General features: G+C 44.1%; 1 protein-coding gene and 1 long non-coding RNA gene across 3 annotated transcripts in view; both read right to left on the bottom strand.

Moving 5' to 3' along the window:
- The window catches only part of LOC146855201 (uncharacterized), a 143,391-nt gene extending 140,323 nt beyond the window's left edge, over positions 1-3,068 (bottom strand). For both annotated transcript variants that reach the window (XR_014980802.1, XR_014980803.1), the window contains exon 1: positions 2,951-3,068. This is a non-coding gene — a long non-coding RNA (uncharacterized LOC146855201). The remainder of the gene's footprint in view (positions 1-2,950) is intronic.
- Positions 1-13,162, bottom strand: part of LOC146855200 (GLIPR1-like protein 1) — an 858,145-nt gene extending 844,983 nt beyond the window's left edge. The window contains exons 1-2 of the mRNA XM_085651091.1: positions 12,998-13,162; positions 8,346-8,573 (exon numbers count right to left, since the gene is read on the bottom strand). Coding sequence (XP_085507217.1) covers positions 8,346-8,573; positions 12,998-13,162 — 393 coding nt within the window. The remainder of the gene's footprint in view (positions 1-8,345; positions 8,574-12,997) is intronic.
- Between the last annotated feature and the right edge of the window lie 12,903 nt (positions 13,163-26,065).

Below are 26,065 nucleotides of genomic sequence, written 5' to 3'. Positions count from 1 at the left end.
AATACAGGCCAAAAGTTCTCTTTCAATTACAGCATACCTTCTCTCAGTTTCTGAAAGGGTCCTGGATGCAAACGCCACACACCATTCCTCCTTACCACTTCTTTGACTCAATCAATACACTGCCCAACCCGTACAAACTTGCATCTACACTAATGATACACATTTTGTTCAAACAAAAGGATTTGAGAGCGGGAGCATCCACAATTTCTCTCTTAATCTGCTGAAAAGCAAATATATACTTTTACAACGCGGTTTTTACACCACAATACAATCAAAACACGGTTGTTACAACGACCGCGTTGCGACCACGCAGCGCCAGTATAGCGCAAATCTTTACAACGACTTGCGCTAGATGGCGCACTGGACTTAGGAATAGTATGATTTACTATTCCAACTACATTGTGTGCAACACTAGGGAAGGTGTTGGAATACTGAATCATACTATTCCTTAGTCTAGAGCGCCATCTAGCACAAGTCGTTGTAACGACTTGCGTTGTAATGGCACTGCGTGGTCGTTGTAACGACCCCGTTGCAACAACCGTGTTGTGATTGTATTGCGTTGTAAAAACCGCGTAGTAAACGTTGTTTCCCGCTGAAATGCTGATTCTTGTCTTTCTGACCACACAAATTCAGTATTTTTCCTAGTCAACTCTCTAAGAGGTTTCATTTTAGTGGCGAAGTTTTGTTTAAACTTACTATAGTATTCACACAAACCTACAAAAGATTAAAGCTTTTCCCTATTATCAGGCAAGGATGCTTTGACAATAGCATCTACCAAGGATTTATTAGGCACAACACCATTACCTGGTAGGGTATGTCCTAGATATTTGACAGATTCACAAAACAATTTGCACTTCCCTCCCTTGAGTGTTAAACCATATCTCTCCATCCTTTCACACACTTTTTTGACAAGAATAAAATGTTCTTCATTGTTCTTTAAAAAAATAAGTATGTCACCCTGAAAACACTTAACAAAATCACTTATTTTGTTTCTGCTACCTGCCGAACCTTGTTAAAAATGTTTTGATACTTTCTCTGCTCTGTTTTTGAAAAATGTTTTATACTTACTCTGCTTTGTTTTGTAAAGCACTCTGATACACTACTCTGGGTCTTGTTTGCGCAATAGAAAACTCTAAAAATAAATATAAAAAAATAACATAAAACTTACGTCTTTAAATATATGGTACATTGCCCTTTGAAACATGGATGCCGCTGAGGCTAAGTCAAAGGGCATCCATTTGAATTGTAACAATCCATGTGGTGTTATAAACGCAGTGAATTTTCTGGCATCTTCCATAAGTTCAATTTGATGATATGCTGAACAGAGATCCAACGTGAAGAAAATACGTGCTTGGTCCTGCCACCCAACACATTCACACCTTTAATAGCCACATACAATATAGTGAGGGCTGTTCTCTCTTTAAATTCAATTTCTAGTTCTTTAAAACCTATAATGTCGATTTTGCATCCATCGAACTGCAATAATATCAGATTCCATGAGAGAATGTAAATCTACTAAATCACCAAAACATTGAATGCAATATTCTCCAATGATGATGGTCCAAGGCGAACCAGAATCCGCCATCAACTTAAGTTCTCTACCCAATATGTGCACCAGACATTTCGGAGGTCCAATGTTTGATGCCAATGAGTCATCTGGAAAACCACGAAAAGAAACAACTATACCTGTTTCTATACTCCACTGCGTGTCATCATCAACCTGAGACTTACCAGAAACACATGAAACCATTCCTTTGGAGGAATTTACAGAAGAGCCTTTTTTCACATCCTTACACATCTTGGAGAAGTGTCCCAACCGCCCAAACTTACTGTACTCCTTCCCAATGGCAGGACAACGTAGAAAAGAAGCGATATGTCCTGGATTACCACATCTGAAGAAATGAAACTCCTGGTGTTATTATTCTTATAACCAGAAACATTTCTAGAGGCTCAAGGGGTAATACTGTTATCATCTCTAAGACAGGGGTTTTAAAGTTCTTGTTAAGAGACTTCATCCACTTTTCCGACTGTTCTAAGTCTTTCGCAGTTCTAATAGCAGCCTCCAAATTAGGGTCACCCATTATCCATAATTTCTTTTGCACTTTTTTACTTTTGACATGAACTATAATTTGGTCTCTGATAATTTCATCTGTAATCATACCAAAATTGCAATTTATGGATAATGCACGCAAAGCTGTAAGGAACTCATCAAAACTCTCCCCTTCTTCTTGAGCTCTAGTATAGAATTTAAACCTGTTAAAGGCAACACTAGCAGGGGGCTTATAATGGTTCTCAATACGCAATACGGCTTCATCATATGCATTGTAATCACACCCAGATCTTACAGGAGGCAAAGTTCTATAAACTACTTGACCTTCTGAACCTAAACAATGCAGAAAAATGTTTTTCTTCGTTTCTGCCAACATTCTTTCACCATTGATTGTCTTCAAATATCTGATAAACTCTTCTTTCCATCTAGTCCCTGGGATAGGTGGTTTCCCTTTGTTTTGCGAGAACTTGCTGGGTGGGTCAAACTGCATAATGGTAGAGGTACTGTGAACTGATATAGAGTGAGTAAAGGGAACCAAAATAATGTGATAAAGTAGTAAATTGATTCTAAAATAAGTTAAGATATACAAGACAAATACTCAAACTTGTAGTATAGGTGACTGCACAAAGAAGGTACATTAAGTCTCACAAATAACGTCACCCACGGGAAATTACAATTGTGCTAATTCTGCTGATTCAAAGATTGGCAACACACCAAGAGGACATAATATGAAAAGTATAATATATGCAAAATAGTCAAGGTGTGCCTGTCAACGTGAATCAACAGGTCAGTTGGTGCAAAATTGTCAGGGTGTGCATGTCACCATAAGTGAATCAACAACCCAGATGGTGCAAAAAAGTCAGGGTGTGCCTGTCACCGCAATCAACAAGCTTATCCTACCTGGATGTGGAAACAAATTGTTTAGGTGTGTCCATCACTGTAGACATCTCCGTAGGCATCACAGGTTTTGAAGTTTTGCACATGTAAAAGACGACTTGGAAAGCAAACTGCACGCGTTGGAAACAAGTAGAAAGGAATCCAAATCCAAAATGGCCACCTGCATGGCACGATGATGCAAAGACGCACTACGTGGGGTGAAAAGTTAAACCTTCCACATTGAAGAGTAGCGTTGCTAAGAAGCGTAGTCAGGGAGTGTCGCCAGAGCAAACGTCATCAGGGGAAGCGTCGTCACAATAGCAGGAGAAGCTGCACGCAGGAAATGTCACCTCAGAAAACTGCCAAAGAAAATGACAGAAAGTCTTAAAAATCTGCAAAAAACAGTAGGAAATGCCGAGAAAAATCGGATCTTGGAGAAACTGTCCAGAATAGTGAGGAGAAGATACGACAAAGCTTCAATTACAGCTCAAGGCACAGGAACCACAAAAATCATCAAGCCGGGTCCAGAAGACATCACCGCACCTGTGCCACAATATACGATCTAGCAGGATGTCTCTTCTCCACTCCACGCCACTTGTAAAGACAAGACGATGCCAGAAGGTAAGTAGGTTTTTGTATTTTTATCAGCGGCACAGTACAACCAGATAGGTTCATCCAGTACAACTAACTGCCGTTCAGTGGTTCCAGAATACTGAACAGAAGGCATATAATGCATGCACTAAGGATTCATAGAGCGTGACATAAGCAACAAGATGGAAAGGTAAAAGCAAAAATGCAACACTTATTGTTTAATTATACTTTAGTAATTGAGAGATCTATCAAGTGTGTTGAACCCATATGTACCATTGATTTGGCTGAGTCAAGGTATTTCACCCAAGAGTTTTTTTATCTAAAAACATAGCCTTAAGGGCACCCCGCAGGAACTCTGGATCGGCCCTGGTTACCTGTCCATGCTTCCTAAATTGAAATCTAGCCGGATTAGGGTGTGGCGAGTGTTTTTTAGCAAGCTGAATATTTTGGTATATGTGGCAGCGCTCTAATGTCTCAGGGAGCCTTCCTAGGTAAGCTAGACAGCCATAATTTATTGTATGCACTAATTTTGCCCCAATGACTCTTCGAGTTGCCTCGGCTGAATGGCTGTTTAATTAATAGTATAATTTCGATATGATGTACATCGTTTTTGTGGCTTTTCCTGCTAGTGCCTTCGTCTGCAATTTATGTTTTTCTGAGTCCATCAGCCAGACTCCAAGGTAATTGTATTTGCTAGCTGTGACTATATTTAGTGGACAAGTTGCCATTCGAGCTGGCATTTTTTACTTCTTTGGCTGAAGATCAGGACTTTAGTTTTTTCGGCATTGGCCTGGAGAGTGCTACGTATACTGAATGTGTGTAATATGTCCAGGGCCTTCCTCATCCCAGTGTGAGTCTGGTCCATCAGGACCAAGTTGTATGCATATTGTATTATTGGAAATTTCATCCAGCTCAGTTTGGGAGGGGCGGGGGGGAGGAGGTAGATTTTGCCTTTAAGTAGTTCTTCCCCAAGATCTGCTGTGTACAGGTTGAAGAGTCTGGGGGTAAGTACACATCCCTGCTTGAGCCCAGTGTTGATGAAGCTCCGCGCCGTAGCTCTGGAACTCAAGTAATTGAGGGCAATAATATTGTCCATGGTAGAGGTGTTAGGTCTGAACCCTGTCTGGTAGATCGGAGTGATTCTATTATCATTGATCCATTGTTCTAGCTCGTGTAGAAGCACTTTTGCAAAAGCTTTGACATTCACGTCCAATAGGGCAATTAGCCTGTAATTTTCAGGTTGAGTTGGATCCCCCTTTTTGTGGATTGGATGGAGGATCTAGCCCATCCAAGCTTCTGGTATGATTGATGTGGCAAGATATTCATTAAACAGATTAATCATCAAGGGCAGCAATTGCAGCAATATACACAAATGCAATTTGCAAACTCAAACACTAGCAGAAAATCTAGAGGCCTGACAATACCCCCCAACAATATATTACGACTGCACAGAAACATGCAAAGAACAAAAACAGGAGTGCCCTAAAAGAACCACAGATTAGACAAAATTCAGATATACTCACTTGTGTCACCACATTTACACCTGACTCCGATATCCTTCAAAAAAGCATTAGACAACTTTGGACTATCCTACAAAAAGGCAAACTTTCGTTACCGCTACCTAGGTTTGCATACAAGCGAACTGCTAACCTTAAGGACATGTTGACCTACACTAGACCTACAGAAATCCAATTGAGCAAAACTATTACATGGGTACAGAAAAACATTCTGATTGCAACTCAAAAAACTGCATATACGTGATTATAAGGCTATTCTAAAATGATCTCCAACAAAATGCCCCTTCGTGGGTTCCCATCGGGCATTGCAGCCCCAGCCTGACGAGGAGCTAGTCTAATGATGAAGCATGACACCCTTTTTTAGTTTAACTTTGTTTATATTGATATTACAACAAATTAGCAGTTTACAGTGCATTATTTTTGTTTCTTTGCTTTGATCAACATTGTTAATACAAGACAGATCATGGCCTTACAGAAATAGCTTGCTCAGTATCTACATACACGCCGGCCGATATTAACCGTTATAGTGTTCTTTGTTCAGCAATCGGTTTGACATCATAATGTAGTGTTTTCAACTTACTTAATGCTTAGTCAACAACATAACATAAAAACCTAACAACTTACACCTGGAACAATTACAGTGAACTCATACATGCCCTCTGGTGTCGCACCCGCAATTCCCCCCTCGCCCACGCACGCGACACAACACACCATTTTGTCTATGGATCTTGTTTATGTAGTCACCCATTCCCCCTAATTCATAATAAATACCAGCATGTGTTATACCCTGCAGTGTGGGGGCTAAGTATATATACCTAAGAAGGGAGGTCAACAATGCATGTATGAGCTCATGAAGGATGGCTGGACGAGGCAGTGATCGCTACCTTACATTCTCTACGTTACAGGCCATCTTCACTCGCATGTACGTTGTCAATTGCAGGCATTCCCGGTGTCGACTGCAGGCGGTCCTGCCAAGCTATGCGAAAGTCCAATAGTATCGCGTCCCACGCCGCAGCTAGCGGCTGCTTACGCAGCCCTCTAGCGTCCTCCTGTTTAAGAGTCACGCTTTCCACCTGTGCCTAGCATAGTAGTGATTGGTACCAGGCCTCTGCTGCCGGGGGGGGTCAGGAGGCTTCCAACGGCGCGTGAGCAGCCTCTTGGCGACTATGAGTCCCAGGTCTATGTACCTGGAGGTCACTTTGTGTTTTTTGGATCTGGGGTACAGCCCCAAGACGCATTGCTCCCACGTCCAGTCCAGTTCCCGTTCCGTGCACTGAGACAAGCAACTGGTGACCACGCCCCAGTATGTACGAATGGCAACGCCTGACCACAACATATGCAGTAGGTCTGCTCCTATTTCGTCGCATCTCGCACATTTGGCATCAGTACGATCAAAATATCTATTTATGCGCTACGGTGTTAGGTAAGCTCTGTGAATGATATAATATTGTATGAGTTGGAATCGAACGTTCCAAGGTATTCGCACTGGGCTCTTGAGAATATTTTCCCAGTCACGATCCGTGGCGGGCCGCTGCAAGTCTGTGTCCTATCGAGCTCGGAGGGAGAGCAGCTGCGGAGCCGTATGTGTGCGGAGGGATTCCGCAAACCACTTGGTTAAGTGCCTGCCTGTGCCCAGCTCGTGCAGATACTGTATAGTTAAGTGGGTGGCAGGTTCCTGCGCCACATCGCCTCACAGTGTGCCAAGGATGAAGCATGACACCTATTCAGGTGTGTGAGGGCCCTTGCTCCTATTAGAGCATATTCCTTTCCTTGGAACCATCTGTCTTAGTAGGAACTGCATACTGTATTTATAATGTGATTGTGATAAGGAGCACGTATGCTGGACCTTTATAGCTCCTGGTTCACCCTTTTTGATTTTATCAATCTTTAATGCCATACTGTCAGTTCTCTAGTTTCATGCATCAATTTTGCTATCTATTGATAAGACTTTGTTGCATGCTCTTGGGGAGCGAGTTTATGTCTAGACTATCCTTTTTTGTCTGCTGTTTTGTTACCTCCATAATACACTGGCTACTGTCTAAAGCCACAAGTCTATTCGCACAAACCAGAGTTAAATGCCTTTAATGGCTACACCATTATTGAGAGCTGTCTGTCTAAAAACACACACTCTCCTTCACCTGTGGCACAGCATGTAAGGAACAAGGGACGCAACCTTGGGGAGTCAGTAGCTGCTTCAGAAGTGTCTGCGGTTGCCGGATATGTGTTAAACAAAGGCGTTTAGTTTAACAGGAAGTAAAGCAGTTATCTTGCCAAGGGTTTTTAAAATTGTTTTCTTACTGTCCCACTAAATACGCCCTACATTTTAGTTGCTAGAATGCTACTCTTTTACTTGTGGTATTTACTGCACTTTAGCTCCCCCCTTTTATATGAATTTTAAAACTTTGTCGTATTAAATTTTTTCAATGTTCTTTTATGTTCTTTTTTTTAACATTACCTGTCAATCGATCAAGTGAAATATGCATATAGGCGTAAGAAAAACATTGAAACGGTTGTCAATATCCGCAAACTTCTGACATTCAGCTTGAATGATCTGCCCATTCTTGTTACACTCGCCAGGGCTGCATTTCTGGTATTACTTAATAACAGAACTATAGGTGTGCCATATATACGCACACATAGCTCACACGTACCCTTATGCATTTTGACTCTGTGTCTCTTGTTACACGGCAAACATGGACATTAGAAACAGGTTTGTAGGTGAGGACCATAAAAACATTTTAAATCTATATAATGCAGTAATGTATATTTCTTGATGTTGTGGCATAATAGGAGTATCTACTCCATCACGCAGATCATGGTTGGCAAACAGAAATTGAGTTAAAACGAGGTGAAAGGATCTGCAATGTAAGTCAATATTATTTATTTCGCTAATATTTCAATAGCATAAAAAGTACAATACATCCATATATGTCACGTTAAAAGCAAGAATACAATCCATTACTAAAAAACAGTAACAATCTTAAAATTCACTCTAAATTACCATGAGGAGAGAAACTGCAAGTGTGGAATTTAAAGTGCCATTAAAGTGACCATCAGAGACATTAATGTTCAGAGTTCGGCTCTACAGTTGGGATCTCCTGCTCTTCATTGATGACCATAAGAACGATGCTAACAACGTGTGTAAAAAGTATAGTGCTGTAGGCATTGCCTGAATTTGTTTTCAAGCATGAGAGAGAGTATATATCTTTTCTGCAATGTCATTTGATATGCCTGTTCTAAACCTTTCTGACCATAAGGCTCTTTTAATAGGACGGAGTTACAAAAAAGCAGAGAAAGAAGTAAAACATTACCTGCGTATAATGACCACACGTGCCAGAACATCCATGTGTATTATAATCGTAGTGTTTGATCTCTGAATGCCACAATGGAGTAGCTCCCATAGTACCGAGTGCAATGTTTTCTCCAAGTGTAGAAAATGTAGGATGGCCTTTTCCCCGCTGAGATGTGATAGGATTATGATCGAAACGGCATTTCGATACCCATGCCTGGGCAGTTTTTGCAAGCGCTGCATCCCAAGACTATCAAACAAAAATAAACAATTGTTATGTTAATTTTTAACTATTACTTTTTAATTTCAAGATAAAGCATTCTAACTGTATTTAAGCTATTTACTGAACGTGTTATAATCAAATATTCAGACAAAAAAGGACCGGTATTTACAAGCAATAATTTGCTCCAAATTAATTTCTATAATATTTACCAAGAGGGTTGTATTGCTGACACCACAAAAGGATTTATAAACTCGATCTGTTATTGAGCTCAAAAAGGTATTTACATGTTACTCACAACAGTATGCAGGTATTCCTTATTAACATTGTGAAAACCTCCCTCAATCAAATAAACTTCAAAAGCAACTTTAAAACAGGAAAGAAACTTCCTTTACTGAAGAAAACAACCGTGAATGCACACTATTTCTTCAACTACTGCCCCAAAATCCACCTTCCATTCATTGGAACAATCATTGGGAAAGCAGTCTCTATTCAACCTCAAAAACACACTGGCAGAATAAGGTATGCATGTACAAATAAATGAACAAGCTCCTCCTCGGTTACTAATCACGCATAGGACTGCTCATACGACTGCTACCCTTCAAGAAGTGGATAACGCCCTCCTTGATCATCATCACTCTACCTCATAATCCAAGTTAACCACTTTGCAGCCTTTTACAAAGTTTAGCACCAAGCATCTGTAGGACACATGAATCTACACCAACCAAGTAGTAAATTGAGTGTTTGCAGATGTGTTTGAGCTCTGCAATGAGCACATCTTTTTTAATGCCTGCTAATGCATTTCATATATTCCAGAATGTGATTTCAGAAAGCAATTATTACATAGTTCTCATTTATATTTGTACAGGTAGCTTGCCTTGTTGACAAGCAGATATTTGCAGTGTGCCTCACAGTTTAGTGGGATGCGGAGATATAAAAGTTATACACCTTTGGTAACAATAGTTCTGGCGGATACATAATCTTCCTGCAAAGTCCTCACCTTTAAAATTATCTCTCCAGGAGTCAGAAAACCTATTTCCCCAGAATAAGTATTCTGTTCCCTACAGGTGGCCCATCGAGGCTCCTGAAGTGACTCCACTCACCACACATGAAGTCACAAGAGTATAATAGAACCCAATATGCGTGCTGACAACATTCTCCATCCACTAGTGAGGCGTGCCAAGAGAAACCACGAGAACTCTAACAACACATTTGCACATGGTACTTTATTTATTTATTTTGAAAGTTTTATATAGCGTTTTATATAGCGCGAACATGACCACAGAGGGTATCAGAGCGCTTTACAGATTCCATGGCAGGACCGGAGGCTTCAGATTAGGCTTTTCTTCCTCCGTTTATTTTGCGCCAGCAGCTTTACCAAAGATATGTTAACAAGAAAACTACATTTCCCATGATGCCAGGGGACAATGTTAGAAAAGAAGTCCAACAGTCATGAGTCAATCCTGCATCAGGAACACCAACAACTTCCTTCGTGGTACGCTCTGTGCTCCTCTTTCTTCGCTGCTCCAGCAGTATTCAGATAAGTGTTTGTCCTTCTCTTCGCTTTACGATTTAAAAAGGCATTGTTTCAAGGTTATTGACTCATTTTAATGATGCGCGCCCTATGTATAATCACAGTTTGTTTCCCTTGCAGGTGTCACGGCCGCGGGAGTGTTTCTCGCTCCTTCGTATCCAATAGAAGGGGGACCCCTGAAGATCAGATGGGTAGGCAGAGGGGGCAGGGGAAACATAGAATCAAAATATCAATAGAAATTACCAACTGCCTACAGCAAAGAGATATAAATAAGCCCAAAGCTGGGTCTGGATTAAATAGACAACCACAAACCGTGACTGACACAAAGGAGCAAAAGGACGTAGGATAAAGGATTATCAAAATCAGTTTATTTAAATATAAAGAGTCAAGATAATGGTCATTGAAAAGAAAGAATAAATGATAAATTGCATGATGCAAACATGTATAGGTCACACACTAGACATTCATACACACATTCATTCCCACAACATACTCATTTATTCGACAAACACATAATTTCAAAAACCAAATTATTTCATACATGGTTAAAACCATCAATATTGGAAGGTTAACAGTTTCACAAAATAATAGTTCCAAAAAACGCGTGCTCTCCCAATTCTTAAGGATAGACGGGGTCTTCAGGTAGGCACGAGATAATAAAAGCCAACGCACGTTTCGGTGTTGGGCCCACGAGGAGCTACACCTTCATCAGGGCACAGGTGGTAACAAAACGTGTGGGACACACAATAGACACCTAGAATACAGTCAAAATGATACAAAAGAGAGAGAAAATACTTAAGAAACACATAAATTAAATCTGTGGTTTGATACATCATAAATCAACGTCAATCAATGCAATCAAAGATTAAGATAATAACCTAAAGATCCAGAGGGCTAACTTGAAATAGTCTGGATTCAGTGTCAGTCAGGGTAGGGTTCAGATACAAATGGAAGGATAGTCGCAAGATAGTCCAATTAGATAAAACCGAGGTCCACCGAGAACAAACTTCTCAGAAGAGGTGAGTCCAGATAAACAAGAAAAATAACAAAGTACAATATATCACCCGTGCAGTAAAAAGTAAGAATGACACAAGGGTGCAAAGGTTGTCAAAGAAATGCCTGGAATAAAAAAGAAAAAGAAAAGGAAAACAATGCGGGATAGGTTACAACTGTTACATATAGAGAGAAATCAATACCTTTAAATCAGGTAGGTGGCTAAGGATAGCCCTCTACTCTAGGGAGGGACATTTTTCGGGGCCTCAGGGGGCTCAACAGAGCGATTCTGTAGCAAGGAAATACACATAAAGGGGATAGAGTCAGGATAGGGATCATGAAAGAAGCTGCGATGAGGGTCGCAGTAGCTGCTAAGAGAGGCAGAGCTTACCCGAGAAGTTAAAGGGGCAGCAAGCTCAGGGTTTGTTCATCATACAACAACATCACAGCGAGTATCCAACGTAAGGGGCCAAAAGCGCCAAATGTTAGTTCCGATAACAGTGTTAGATGCGTCTGTCGAATACACCGGATAGGGGAATGAATTAATTCCTGCAAAAAACGGACAACATAAGATGGTAAAAAATATTATATAGACAACTAGATAAGGTGTGTATATATAACAAAATGAGGCTGACTTTTGGCTCTGCCTCTTCATATATGTGTACAAGGTAAAAGAACTTAGCACGCGCTGGGAGAGAGTATAGTAGTTAAGGGTCAACGCGGGGGTCGATAACATGGGCAGTAATAACTACGAGCGTTTCCCTTCAGTCAAAGGCCGAATGACAGCGTTAAAAGATAGAATATGGAAAGCGGGGCCAGATTAAAATAGCCACACAAGAAATCCAGGTGGCGCGCATGGACGCTCTTACCGTGGGTAATTTAACAGCGATGGGGAAGATGACCGGGTAGCATCATCCGAGTAGAGGCAAAAAGGCTTCCGGGTGAGTTTCTTCGGGAGCCGATATTTAAATGCTGTTGAGAGTCGGGGAGGCTGGACGGTAGAAAATCTTGCGTGAGCGAGCATAGATCTAAAAATCGAAAAAGAACTTCAGCCAAGGGTATTACATTAGAACAAAACACGGCGACCATATTGGAACAGAGCGCATGATAAAAAACGAACATCAGAAGACGGTAAAAAATATATTATATGGACAGCTAGATAAGGTGTATATATATATAACAAAATGGGGATGACTGTTGGTCCTGTCTCTTCATGTATGTGTATGGGAACAAGATAAAAAACTTAAACAAGCGCTGAAAAAGAGCATAGTGGTTAGAGGTCAGCGTGAGGGTCGATAGCGTGGTCAGTGATTCCTACGCGCGTTTCACTTCAGTCAAAGGCCGAATAACAGCGCTGAGAGGTAGAGTATAGAGAGCAGGGCCAGATAAGGATAGCCACACAGGGAATCCGAATAGCACACACGGACGTTCTTACCGTGGGTATTTTAGCAGCAATGAGGCAGATGACAGGGTAGCATCATCCGAGTAGGGGCAAAAAGGCTTCCGGGAGAATTTCTTCGGGAGCCGATATTTAAATGCTGTTAAGAATCGAGGAGGCTGGATGGTAGAAAATCTCGCGCGAGCGGGCTTGAATCTAAAAATCGAAAAAGGACTTCAGCCAAAGACCATACATTAGATCAAAAACACGGCAGCCATATTGGAACAGAGCGCGTGGTAAGCGCACTTCTATGGAGGCTGTGGGGAGGGAGATTTTTACACAACCACTTGGTGTAAAAGAAGCAAAACATGAGACATACTCAAACAGGCAATTTAGGAAAAAGGGGCCGAATACGCCCGGAGGGAACCAGTATCTCTATAATGGGAGAGAAAATGTAGGGTAGTGGTCTAATCAAGTGATAGCATTTTCCCAGGGACAAATTTCATTAAGGCCTTGGGCTACTACATTTAAGAGATAAATCCAAAAAACCTCCCTCTTCTTTCGGATGGTGGTAGGATCCTTGCCCATGGGGGTATGTATCTTTTCCACTATAGACCATTTAAGGTCCTGCTCAGTATGACCGTATTCAATCCAGTGGGAGACCAACGGGGCGCCGAGTTTCTTAATACGAATATTAGATTTGTGCTCGCCCATCCTGAGTCTACATTCCCTGCCAGATTCACCAATATAAGCCAAATCACAGGGGCATAGAATCACTATCCTTACATTTGTATCTGAACCCTACCCTGACTGACACTGATTCAAGACTATTTCAAGTTAGTCCTCTGGATCTTTAGGTTATTATCTTAATCTTTGATTGCATTGATTGACGTTGATTTATGATGTATCAAACCACAGATTTAATTTATGTGTTTCTTAAGTATTTTCTTTCTCTTTTGTATCATTTTGACTGTATTCTAGGTGTCTATTGTGTGTACCACACGTTTGTTACCACCTGTGCCCTGATGAAGGTGTAGCCCCTCGTGGGCCCAACACCGAAACGTGCGTTGGCTTTTATTATCTCGTGCCTACCTGAAGACCCCGTCTGTCCTTAAGAATTGGGAGAGCACACGTTTTTTGGAACTATTATTTTGTGAAACTGTTAACCTTCCAATATTGATGGTTTTAACCCATGTATGAAATAATTTGGTTTTTTGAAATTATGTGTTTGTCGAATAAATGAGTATGTCGTGGGAATGAATGTGTGTATGAATGTCTAGTGTGGGACCTATACATGTTTGCATCATGCAATTTATCATTTATTCTTTCTTTTCAATGACCATTATCTTGACTCTTTATATTTAAATAAACTGATTTTGATAGTCCTTTATCCTACGTCCTTTTGCTCCTTTGTGTCAGTCACGGTTTGTGGTTGTCTATTTAATCCAGACCCAGCTTTGGGCTTATTTATATCTCTTTGCTGTAGGCAGTTGGTAATTTCTACTGATATTTTGATTCTCGCTCCTTCGTAGCCGCATCTGTGCTGAGAGGCTCTTAGTGTGGTGCGGCCCTCCCGCCGCCAGTGGTCCGCGTGCCCGTCAGTTTTCGCACGTTTACCCCCGCGTTGCTGACAAGTCGTTTTCCTCAATTACAGTCGGAAGAGGAGACTTGCTCCGCTGCGCCTATCGCTTCACGTGGGGGAAGTTAATGCTTTGTGTTCAGCACTAGTAGCGCTTGGGCAATATTTGCAAAGAGCCCCTGCCTGGAGCAAGAACAACCGTAAAATGGCTAAGATCTAATCTATATTCAAGGGACAAGCCCAGGCAGTTACACCCTCAAAAACCGTAGGGAGCAGGGGTCCCAGGGTGCAAATCCCTTATAGTACTTTGGCAGTTTTGATTGAAGGGTTTTATTCCATACCTTCTCCCCTATTGTGTTTCTCTGCCACCGTATAGCTTTAGCTATGGAGGATTATGAGGAATATTACGAGAAGGAAGTCACCTATTTACCCATAGATGATCACTTCTGTCAAGCGTGGACTTCTCTATCCTGAAGGCGGTGTCTCAAGTGGTTGCGCCACTGGAGAAGAAAATTGAACAACTTCAGGCTCAGCGCCAACAACCCCTCTCTGCGAGGGAAGATTCAACGGGGTCTATGAAACCCCTACCTCCAGGTGGGCACTCCACTAGCACTCTAGATTCAAAAAGGAAGCGCCCTGAAGAGGGTGGTGTGGATTTGGATGCTTTTGCGCGCCTGAAAAAGGAGTTCATGGATGCCCAAACCGCCTCAGAGCCCATTCATCCAGCAGAGGATCTTGCGGGTTTGCTCTGGGCTCCCGGTTGCTTCGCCTGCGGGTGACCCGGATGAGTCCCCCAAGACCTCTGATGGGGATGGCGAATCAAGTAGGCCCTGGCGCCCTGCAAAAGGAGATCAGTTACCCCTTCCTGAGATAGATAACGACATGCTTAATCCTGACGACCTCTTCCATCCTAGGTCTGCAGCGTGGGTTCCAGCCCCTAAAGTCGCTATATGGCCACCCGGTTACGAAAACCGTTAGATCAAGAGGTCAGGAGCTGCCTGAGGGCGGAATGCCTGAGACTGGCTCTGGATGGTAAAGTGGCGGTCACACCGGAAGTGGATCCTAAGATGGCCACTTTCCTAGCTAAATTCATTCATGACCCCAAGAAGGGCATTGACTGTTCTTGGAGAGCCTGCCAAGATAAGCTCTTGGACATGGCGGGCCCCTTGGCAAAGATACTAGACATGGTCGAAGACGCCAAGGTCTCTGGTACGCTCATCTCCCCAGAGGTACTATCTGGCTGGGTCCAGAGGGCGATCGTTTTTCTAGGGAATGCCAATACAGCAATATCTACAGAGAGGCGCAAGTCTCTGCTCATTAAGATAGACCCTAAACTTGTGGAATTGGTCACCTCGGAGGCTGGCCCGGTGGCAGAGGGCAATCTCTTCGGACTTCCATTCGTGAAAGAGTTGGGCAAGTCGTAAATACTTTCAGCTCTCTGGACAAGGCCCAATCATCCATTAAGCGGATCTTCCTCGCGTGTTTTTGGCGCAGCCGGTCGTGGCAGGGGGCGCTGGGCCGGTCGTCCTTACAACCGAGCCTCCTTCAAATCATCAGAACCACGCAGAGGACAGAGGCAGGACCCAGAAAAATTTGGTAACTTCAACCCTACCAGATCCTACCGCCGATGTAGAGGTGGCAGAGGCAATGGTTCCTACAACAACCAACAAGGTGAGACTTCAGTTTTTGGGGGATGTCAGAATCGAGGGCAGATCGCAATATTTTCTTCACAATTGATCTTCTTTCACCTCAGAAGCCTGGGTGTTACAAACAGTCGCAGGCTTCCAAATAGAGTTCTTCGAACTACAGGCCCAGCCGATTTGACCAAAGCCCTTGTATTTTTCAAAAGACCAGGCAGATTTTATAGACAAGGAGGTCTGGGAATTGTTGCTCAAGGGAGCAATCCTCTCCGCGCCCTTACACCCTCGGGGCTTTCTCAGCAACATTTTTCTCGTGAAGAAGCAGGATGGGGGTTACCGTCTAGTTATAAACCTGAAGGAGTTCAATGAGTGGCTCGTCTACCGCCACTTCAAAATGGAGGGGATTCGTCTCCTTCGGAATCTCCTACAGCCGCAAGATTGGATGGTCCGTCTGGACTTGAAAGATGCGTACCTGACGATTCTAGTATTTCCCCCTCACAGGCGTTTCCTGCAGTTCCAATGGAATTCACAGGTTTTATAATTCGCATCCCTTCCTTTCGGTCTGTCCTCCACACCTTGGTGCTTCACCAAGGTAATGAAGCCAGTGGTGGAGCGCCTCCGATCGGAGGGCATATGGCTAATAATTTATTTGGACGATGTACTCATCCTGTGTCAATGTCCCCATCGTTTGCTCACCCAGCTACAAGAGGCGGTAACGCTTCTAGAGTCCCTGGGGTTTGTAATCAACGAGTCCAAGTACGACTTTGTTCCCTCTCAAAAGATGCAGTTCTTGGTTTCATAATAGACTCGGTTACAGCCACTCCAACCCTTCCAAAATTCGACACGAATTGAGACGAACATTGGCAAAACTCACAGTATTCTTAAGACACCTAGCTAGGGTGGTGGGGCTTCTATCCTCATCAATACAGGCCATATTCGCTGGCCCTCTTCACTACAGGGCCCTTCAACGCCTAAAGACATTTTACTTGCGCAAGGGTCTCACCTACTCACAGGTTGTACCCCTCTCAGAGGAAGCCAAAACCGAACTTCAGTGGTGGATCTTCCACATGGAGGCCTGGAACGGCCAGGCCATCTTCGGTTCTCGACCCAACCTGGTGATCGAATCAGACGCCAGTGGCTCCGGTTGAGGCGCCCGCTGTGGGGAAGTCTCTACCGGCGGAAAATGGTCCTCCTCCGAGCAAAATCTTCACATCAATTGCCTGGAAGTAATGGCAGGTTCTTTTGCGGTGAAATGTTGGACTAAGGACAAGGTTCAGTGCTGCGTCTTCCTCAAGATGGACAATGTAGCAGCAGTACGCTACATCAACTATCTAGGGGGCACAAGATCCAGAGCACTATCCGACCTTGCTCGGGATCTCTGGGAATACTGCCTGTCCAACAGATATCTCTGTCAGTGGAACATCTCCCAGGTTCATCCAACCTGGTGGCGGATTGGTGCTCCCGCCATTGGAAGGACACCAGTCTATGGAAACTCCATGCCTCAGTATTCCTAGAACTCCAGGCTCGTTGGGGCCCCTTTTCGATAGACCTCTTTGACTCCAGACTGGATGCCCAGTTGACGTCTGGATCCGGGCGCTCTGGCAGTGGATGCCTTCCTTCAGGATTGGAGCGAAGAGCAGGGGTACGCTTTCCCCCCCTTCGCGATGATAATGCGGTTGACAACCCAGGTGAGGAGACAGCAGGCGGATCTGGTGGTGATCACTCCGATCTGGAGATCGCAAGCCTGGTTTCCGGTTCTGATGGAACTTTCCTGGGATTTTCCAATCCATCTACCCCTCGGTCCTACTCTCCTCAGAGATCCTCAGGGGAATCCCCATCACCTCTTTGCCACAGGCGGACTTCACCTGATGGCTTGGCGAGTTTCCGGCAACGCTGGCAGGTGCCAGGCCTTTCGGTAGACACTGCCTCGCTTCTTGCAAAATCCTGGGCAGAAAGCACCAGTAAGCGATACCGCTCCGCTTGGTCCCGTTGGGGGAGTTGGTGCTTTCGACAACAGGTGGATCCGATGGGGGCTCCCGTTGTCTATGTCCTTAATTTCTTAGCATCATTGGCGAAGGAAGGTTTGGCCTATTGGTCAATTAATACCTTTCGTTCAGCAATCTCGGCAGGCCACATTCCGGTGGATGGCCATCCTCTCGGCGAACACCCTTTGGTGTGCAAGCTTTTATGGGGCATACGGCTATCGGTTCCCCCCGAACCTCGTCACTCGGTACTCTGGGATGTTAATAAGGTTCTCAACTTGTTCAAATCTCGGCTGTCTAATAAGTATTTATCCAGAAAGCAAATGTCGGCAAAACTTACAACTCTTTTGTGTCTAATATCATGCCGCAGAGTTTCGGACGTACGAGCCCTAGATATTACGGGCAGAGTCTTAACTCCTGACGGAGTCACTTTTCATATTTCTAGGCGAACCAAGACTAATTCAAGATTAGTGTTCTATCCTGCCTTTCCTGATGTCCCAAAACTATGTGTGGTCAGGGCACTTAAGGCCTACAAAGTGGCTACAATTGACATACTTCCACAGGGCGTCAACCAACTGTTTGTAGCCCTCATTAAACCACACGGGGTGGTTTCGTCCCCCACAATTGCGATATGGGTTCGTTGGGTGATGCAGGAGGCAGGCATAGATACTTCATGTTTTGGAGTTCACTCCGTGAGTGGTGCAATGGCATCTAAGGCTTTTTCCATAGGGGCGCGGCTGGAGGACATCTTTAATGCCGCAGATTGGTCCTCTGACTCCACCTTCAAAAAGTTTAATTTCAAGCCTGTGGTTTCCCTGGCCTCTTTGGTGGTGGATAAGCTTTAAACTAGCCTAATCTGAAGCCTCTGGTCCTGCCATAGAATACAAAATTTCCTAGCTATCGTTAAGGAAAGTTTCGGTTCTATTAAGGACACAGAGGCGAGGATTAGCCCGCCCTTGCAGTAACGCCCTCCCAGAACACCTCCGTATCTGTGGTGAGTAAAGTGTTTCCATTTTCAATGATCCTATATATCCTGGATGGTATTGGATTTTTTCTGGACTATGTTGCCAATGTTTTTCTTTTGAGATTGTACATAAGGTTTACATTTCTCAAATTTACAACTATGCTTTTTTAATATAGGTTCGGACGCTACTAAAGAAGATTAAACGGGAAAAGGCCAAATGTGGTCGCAGGAAGAAAGAGCAGTACAGAGCGTCCCACGAAGGAAGTTGTTGGTGTTTCTGACGCAGGATTGGCTCATGACTGTTGGACTTTTTTTCTCACATTGTCCCCTGGCATCATGGTAAATGTCGTTTTCTTGTTGTTTACATATATTTGGTAAAGCTGCTGGAGCAAAATAAACAGGGAAAGAAAGGCCTAATCCTCGCCTCCGCGTCCGTAATAGAATCGAAACTTTCCTTTACGATAGCTAGGAAATTTTGTGTTAGGCATCACGAAGGTTATAAAAAAAAAAAACAGAATAAACAAGGCAAATAATCAAAGTCTAATTGACAAACATTATCCTGAGGGAAAAACAGACACAGCAGAATCGACAGCACGACAAGGAATTGTCCAAGAAAATTGTGAACTAGGTGGATGGGCCAAAGTCAACGGGTATGGACCCAGAAACAAATAAAGGAGCTATGCTAAGGAAGAAATGTCTTCATCAAGAGTCCTTTGACTTCTTTTTTGAAGAAGACAGTGGAGGGGTTCACCCTGACTTCGGGAGGAAGGGAGTTCCAGATCCTCTGAGCCATCCTTGAGAAGGTTCGGTTATAGGTCTTATTTTTCTTGAATTTTTGTGGTTTTAGCAAAAGGGTGCTGGCACTTCTGGAGGCTCTAGAACCACAGGGGAGCTCCAGTTTCCATGCAAGGTACAGTGGTGTCTTTAAGTGGATGGCCTTGTGCACCATACATGCAATTTTTAACTGTATCCGACCGTCATATGGAAGCCAATTCAGGTCCCGCAAGTCAGGAGAGATGTGGTGGATTTTTTTTGTGCCAGTAAAGAGCCTAGCAGCAGAATTTAGGGAGGTCCTAAGAGGAGCCGTTCTCACTCTAGGCAGGCCGCAAAGTGTTGCGCTACCATAGTCCAGTTTTGAAATCACTAATGCTTGTACTGCAACCTTTAGGTCATGAGCAGGGAGAAAGGGTTTGAGTTTCATGAGTAGGCTGAGTTGGAAGTTCGCTCCTTTGGTGAGGGAACTTCCAACTCAAGAGGTAGCCGGTGTCCTGGGGTATTGGGAATCTCGGCACCCACGCGGTCCACGGTACACAGGTTTGCTGTGCACACTCACTGGCCTCTGGGATGCTTAGGAAACCCACCTCAAGGGTGCTGGAAGTCGTCGAAGTCCGTGAGAGCAGCGAAGTTCCAACCGGGTCACTTGCAGTGTTTCAGGTGCCTGCCAAGCAGGGGGATAACTCCTTTATCCCGAGGGAGATTTCTTCCGTCAGCTGGGCAGCAGCAAGTCGAAGGTCAAGACTGTAAAGTTCAAGATTAATCTGCGGCTCTGGGGCCACGTTATTCTCCTTTATCCCCAAGATTAGGGGAGTGTCCAGAGTAGTGTCCACCAATGAGTGGTGAGGCGGGAAAGGGTGGCTACACCCTCTCCCCTTTGTGTGTTTCCCGCCTGGGCGAGGGGCAGGATGCCCCTGAACCGGTTCCAAGCGGTGTATGCAGAATGAGGGCTCTACAGCTGCCTACGTGCAACTCTGAAAGGACATTTGGTGCACTCACCCTGTTCCAATCCACATTATCCTGTCTGGGGAGATGCTAGCACCTCCCTGCCACAGGAGCCCTATTGTCCAGCTGGCGAGGCTGGGGTTTTCCCCAGCAACAGCCAGCCAGAGTCGTGTGGGTGGCGGGTAGCAGCCATTTTGTACTACATGTGCACTTTTAAATTGGTGTCTCAATTCTGCCGATTTTCCCATATCGCCCCTCTAGCAGGGGGGAATCGTACCCTCATGCCCATGGCTGGACTGGGGGTATGATTCCTACATGTTTGACACCAAACACGATATGGTTCTGTGTAGCCATTCTCAAGTTATCGCTTCATCGCGATAGACTTATAATGCGGTTAAGAGTATATGGTATGGCTACACTGCAAACAACCCAGCAATAATTTTACGAAGGTTGCAGGGAGGCCCTACTCATGTAGGGGTCCCCCCTCGCACATACCTCAGCACCCTGCCTTGTAGGATTAGCAAGGCCTGCCATAGGGGTGACCCATGAGAGTACATGTGTTGTAATGGGGTGGGATATAGGGTACCTATATCCCTGTAAGGGGTGCTAGCACCACCTTACCCAGACTACAGTAGTGGTCTGGTGGTGTCAGTTTGTATGGCTGTCCCAGGGTGGCACAATAAGTGCTGCAGCCCTGGTAGGCCTACTGAGGGACCCATGCCCTGGGTACCTAGTGTACCATCTACAAGGGACTGTCAGGGCACCCTCAGCATCCAATTGGTTGGTACCTATGGTACTTCACATTAGTTTTAGGGAGAAAGCAGATAGGTAGGGGTCCTGGATAGCAGGATCCCAGCCAGACTAGTCAAAAACCACTCAAATACCAGGCAAAAAGTTGGGGGCAACCATTAGTCAGATTCCACCTTCCTACAAAGGAGAAAAAAAGGACTCTATCTGCCACCACTTTTCACATGTGCAAATGTAGCAACTGGGGATTGGTGTGGAGAGCCCTGAACATCATCCTACAAGAGCAAGTCTGCCTATGTGGAAGAAGAAGATGTGACCAAGTGCCGAGTTCCAAAGATCAATGACCAGATGCTCTTGGCCAATCTTGGGTGCGGACAATCAACTGTGCCTTATCCTTCTGCACCTTCTGTAGAACCTTTGGCATAAGCACAACTGTTGGAATATATACACAGATCCAAAGAACAGCTGAAATTAAAGCCATCCGTCAGGGAAGCATTCAGAGGGAAGTATATGACATAAAACTGAGAACACTTCCTGTTCTGTGGGGATGAGGTCAATAGAGGGCCACACAAATCTGGAGAATATCACATTTATCCCTTTGGGATGCAGTACCCATGTGTGCTCTTCCAGCGAGAGGCAACGAAGAGCTGTGTTTTCATCCTGGTAGATGAGACACTAAAAGAAAAATTTTCTTTTGCTGCACCCACTGTCATAGTCAAATATCCTCGCAACACAAAATCCATGACCAAAAACTGCCATGTCTGTTGAAATAATGGAATGTGGTGATGTGATCTAACAGGATTTGTATGGCATTCACTAATTCTGAACAGAGAAATGTCTTACAGGCATGGTAAACTGCTTACAGCTTTAGCATATTTATGTGTAGATGCTCCTCCAACAAGAACTTGAAGCTCCATTCGAGCCAGTTGAGAGCTCCTGCACACAAACGATGTATCTATTACCATGGAAAATGAGTTTAGCATGCAGGTTCGACCAGTTTTCCCCCCTGAGATAATCTTGCAAAATGTAGGTCACATAGGAAAGCACATAGCAGACTCTGCCACAATGACCAGCCAGTATTGCTAATTCACCAAATCTGCAAATCATGCACATGTTTATATTTGTTACTATCTTTTATGAAAAAACTTAGGGCCTGATTTACAGTTTTGGGGATGGGTTACTCTGTCACAAAGGTGACAGATCTGCTGTGTCACAAGTACATCATATTTTAATACGAATGACGGGATATCTGTCATGTTTGTGAGAGAGTAACCTGTCTGCCAAAGTCTAAATCAGGCCCTCACTCTTAACAATTCCTTTGACCGCCTATGAATGAGAAATTGCATAGGTAAATGTGAGGTAGTTAAACTGTCATAAATGTCACCAATCTCATGATTTGTGTAACTTTGTCGCGATATACGTTCACAAACACAGATTGTTAATCTAAAAACAATACATTTGGTCAAGAGACAGACTAAAAAGTAAAACACTTACATTTGTTCTCAAAACTAATAACATGGTAACATTAGCATACTCCTGATTGACATGTTCAATTTACTTGTAAGTTCCTAGTATCTGGTATCAGGTTTGCTCAGGGCTTGCGAGTTAAATGCCACTAATAGACCTTAGTACTCTTTGTGCCATCAATTGCAGTGGCACTGTAAAACACGTCTCAAGGCCTACCACCGTAGTCTGTCTCTGCAGTTTTAAAACTACAAATGCACCCTGTCATAATAAACCCTTTTAACAGGCTTAACCTTCCTTTGAGTAGGTCATCCCAAGGTAGGCCGTATTGCTAATAAGGCAGACAGCATGGTAGTTAAAAGTAGGACATGTACAATTTTTATGTTAAACATGTCCGTACAGTGAAAAATACCTAAAGCTATTTCCACTGTATTAGGGTTTGCTTTTCATAGCAAAGCATTGGCATGCAATATTAAGCTTCATAAAAGTTATTTCGGTCTAGAACACACCTACGAATTACATTTTCAGACTTTTTGACACATCTATTACAAGGTCAATTCACAGGTGAAGTCATATTTGTAATACAACATTTGGAAAGATGTTTTTTTTAAAGCTAACTTTGACCTGGTGGCACCCCCTAGAAGATAAATCTGCATTTTTTCTCTACCTTTTCTGCCAGCTAGAAATTAGCATTTTAATAAGTGTGAACAAGGTGTGAAATTCCTCCCAGGAGAGGAAACAAAGGCCTTGAATATGGAGAGATGTTGTTGTGCCCTTGACAGGATGGCCTGTGAGCTGGGCATAAGGACTTGATTAACTTCAAAAAGGACCAATCCTGTCACAAGAAGACGTAGCTAGCACCCAGACCTGCACTTTTCTTTTGTTCGGCCAGCTAGACCAACCTCCTTGCTGACATTCCAGATCACGGTGTCAAGACCTGTTTGCAAGGTCCGCTGGGTTTTGCTATAACATTTGGGGTGCACTTCAAACAAGGGAAACATTATGGCAAAACAATTTATAGTCACTGTCTGGTTGCTGAAAGCTCAGCTTTGTTTTATATATTTATTCATTCTCTCTCTCTCTCTCTCTCTCTCTCGCCATTTACAAAATTACCATAGTAGGTTGGGTTAACCCAGTGGTTCCCAAACTTTTTTGACCCACAGCTCCCTTGACCTATTGGCTGTTGGCCGCGGCTCCCCATTATGTTACGTTTTTTTTTGGGGCGGTTGGGGAATGTAAATCTGGCCTTGGGAGTACCTCCATTTTTCTCCCTGAAAATAACTGGGATGAAGCTATTAAAAATGGAAGTACTCCACAGGCAGGCCTTATATCCCCCACCAGCTGAAAGAAAGTATCATAATGGGGAGCCGTGGCCAACAGCCAATAGCTCAAGATAGCCACAGGTCGAAAAAGTTTGGGAACCACCTGTGTGTCCATGTCCCTGAGCCCGCTGCTGCCGCTTCTGCTGGAAGTTTGAGGCCCTCCTCCATCCGCAGGCTACCACCTGCGCCTCATCCCTGGAGGCCAGTGGTAGGCCGTAGGTTCTGTGCGCTCGCTCTGCCCTTTATTTTTTCCTGTCTGCCCGCTGTGTTTTTGCTCTGTTCTGCGCTGTAATTTCAGTTTTATTTTCCTGTATTCACTGAAAATAACTGGTATGAAGCCAATGATCATACAGCCTCCCTCCTGCAGCCCCCACAGTGCCAGCAGTGAGCACTTTCACGATGCAGGCCCTTCCCTCCAGCCTTTGCTGGACACTGTGTGCCAGTGGTGCTCCTGCTGCATCTCAGAGACAAGGTATTTACTTTTGGCCTCCTCTCGGTATGTCCACAGGGCGCTCACCATGTGCACGTGGAGCAGTGGTCATCCTGGGCCTGCTCTCGCGTCTCATCCCAGTGTGGAGGGATTCACCTTGCGTCTGCTGCTGCATCTCCCCTCAAGCACCGCCTGTTGTCCAGGGAAGGAGGTGATCACCTTGGAATTGCTGCCCCATGTACATTCTATCTCCCTCACAGTGCCGTTAGCACTCATTCAATGCTGCAGCAGGAGAAGAAGGATGACCTTGTGCCCGCTGTCCCTCTTCACTAGCCCCCTCAGTGGGCCAGCACTGTGCCTCAGTGTGGAAGTTTCCATCTCCGATCACTTGCCCCCGCAGTGTGCCAGGTCTGTGCTTCAGAGTGGAAGTTCATACCTTTTTTGGGGCGCCTCTAAACCTGGCACCTCAGTGTGCCAGCTCTGTGCCTCGAGGTGGAGGTGCACCTGCTGTCCCTCTTTCCACCCACTCATCCCTCAGTGCACCGGTCCCGGAGTGGAGGTTCTCACCTTGGCCTTGCTGCCACTGATAACCAAAGGGCTAATGGAGCCATTCTCCTGGTAGCAGCACATGATCTTGGAGACGCAGCCGTGAGAAATCCGTAATATTGGACCCGGGCCTCACTAACTTGCTGCCTTCTCCTCTTCCCTCACAGTAGATTGTGAGAGCCCCAGGTAAATCTCTGGAATCTTTGTTTCGCAGCTGAATCTGGAAAACGGAAACCGAAAGAGTTCACTCCCACCATAAATACAGAATCACAAATGAAATGTGAAAACTGCATGAAGAAGATGAGTGCTGTCTGCGCCTGTCGCGAGCCGGGTCCGGATTTGTGACGTCGATGAATATTGTTATTGTTCATTTGTCTTTGTTTTTATTCGTTGACTCTAAAAACTATCCTGACATTGGATGTCGTGTTTGCAGTGTTGGTTTGTGTCCTTGTCATTTATAGTTATGTTTCCATTTGCATGAAAGTTGAAATAAACTGTGGGGATAAAATCCTTTTACACTTCCGCTGTTTGCTCTTCTGCAACTTGTAAGGATGGTGAATTTTAATTTCCTTCAAATAGGAAACAAAGGTTGATGGAATATTTAACGTTTCATTGTTTTTACAGCAATTGCCTTCGGGGATCCTTATTCTACTTGGTCCTGATCCTTATTCTACTTGCTCCTATTAAGAAGCCAGGGAGCTGCGCTAATGTGCTTTCTTTTATGTACTGGCAGGCATTTCTAGCTCAGTAGGCTGAGCCGAGATCTGTGTGGATTCCAATGCTGTCAGGGTGGACTCAAACGTTCATTCTTCCTTGGACTATGAAAGAAGTATGATTATTCTATCACAATTCCAATTGTGATGTGCCTTATTTGAATATGTGCAATATTTTGGAATGTTTATGCTTCTAATAGCCCACTGCAGTAACTGAGTGGCTACAGTGCAGGCTACAAATCAGGATATTGCTTGTTCTCTCCCTGTGCAGATAGTGGTCTAATGCGCCTGTTGTATCGATCTTTGTGTACTGTAACCAGTGTGACACGTTTTAGAATCCCCATACGGATGAATCAGAATTTCTATGTGTGACTCCCTCTAGCGACGACTTGGTGCATAAAATACATTCTGAAAACTGAAACGCAGATATAGGCATTTTGCTATTCATTGTACGCTAGAAAATAAATATTATTTTTGGAAATGCCAAACTAAGAGTTTTCACCCAGGAAAT

Source organism: Triturus cristatus, chromosome 4_1, assembly GCF_964204655.1.
Source record: "Triturus cristatus chromosome 4_1, aTriCri1.1, whole genome shotgun sequence".
NCBI classification, from domain to species: Eukaryota; Metazoa; Chordata; class Amphibia; order Caudata; family Salamandridae; genus Triturus; species Triturus cristatus.
The sequence above is the reverse complement of the archived record's forward strand: the minus strand, read 5'-3'. Positions and strand labels throughout refer to the sequence as shown.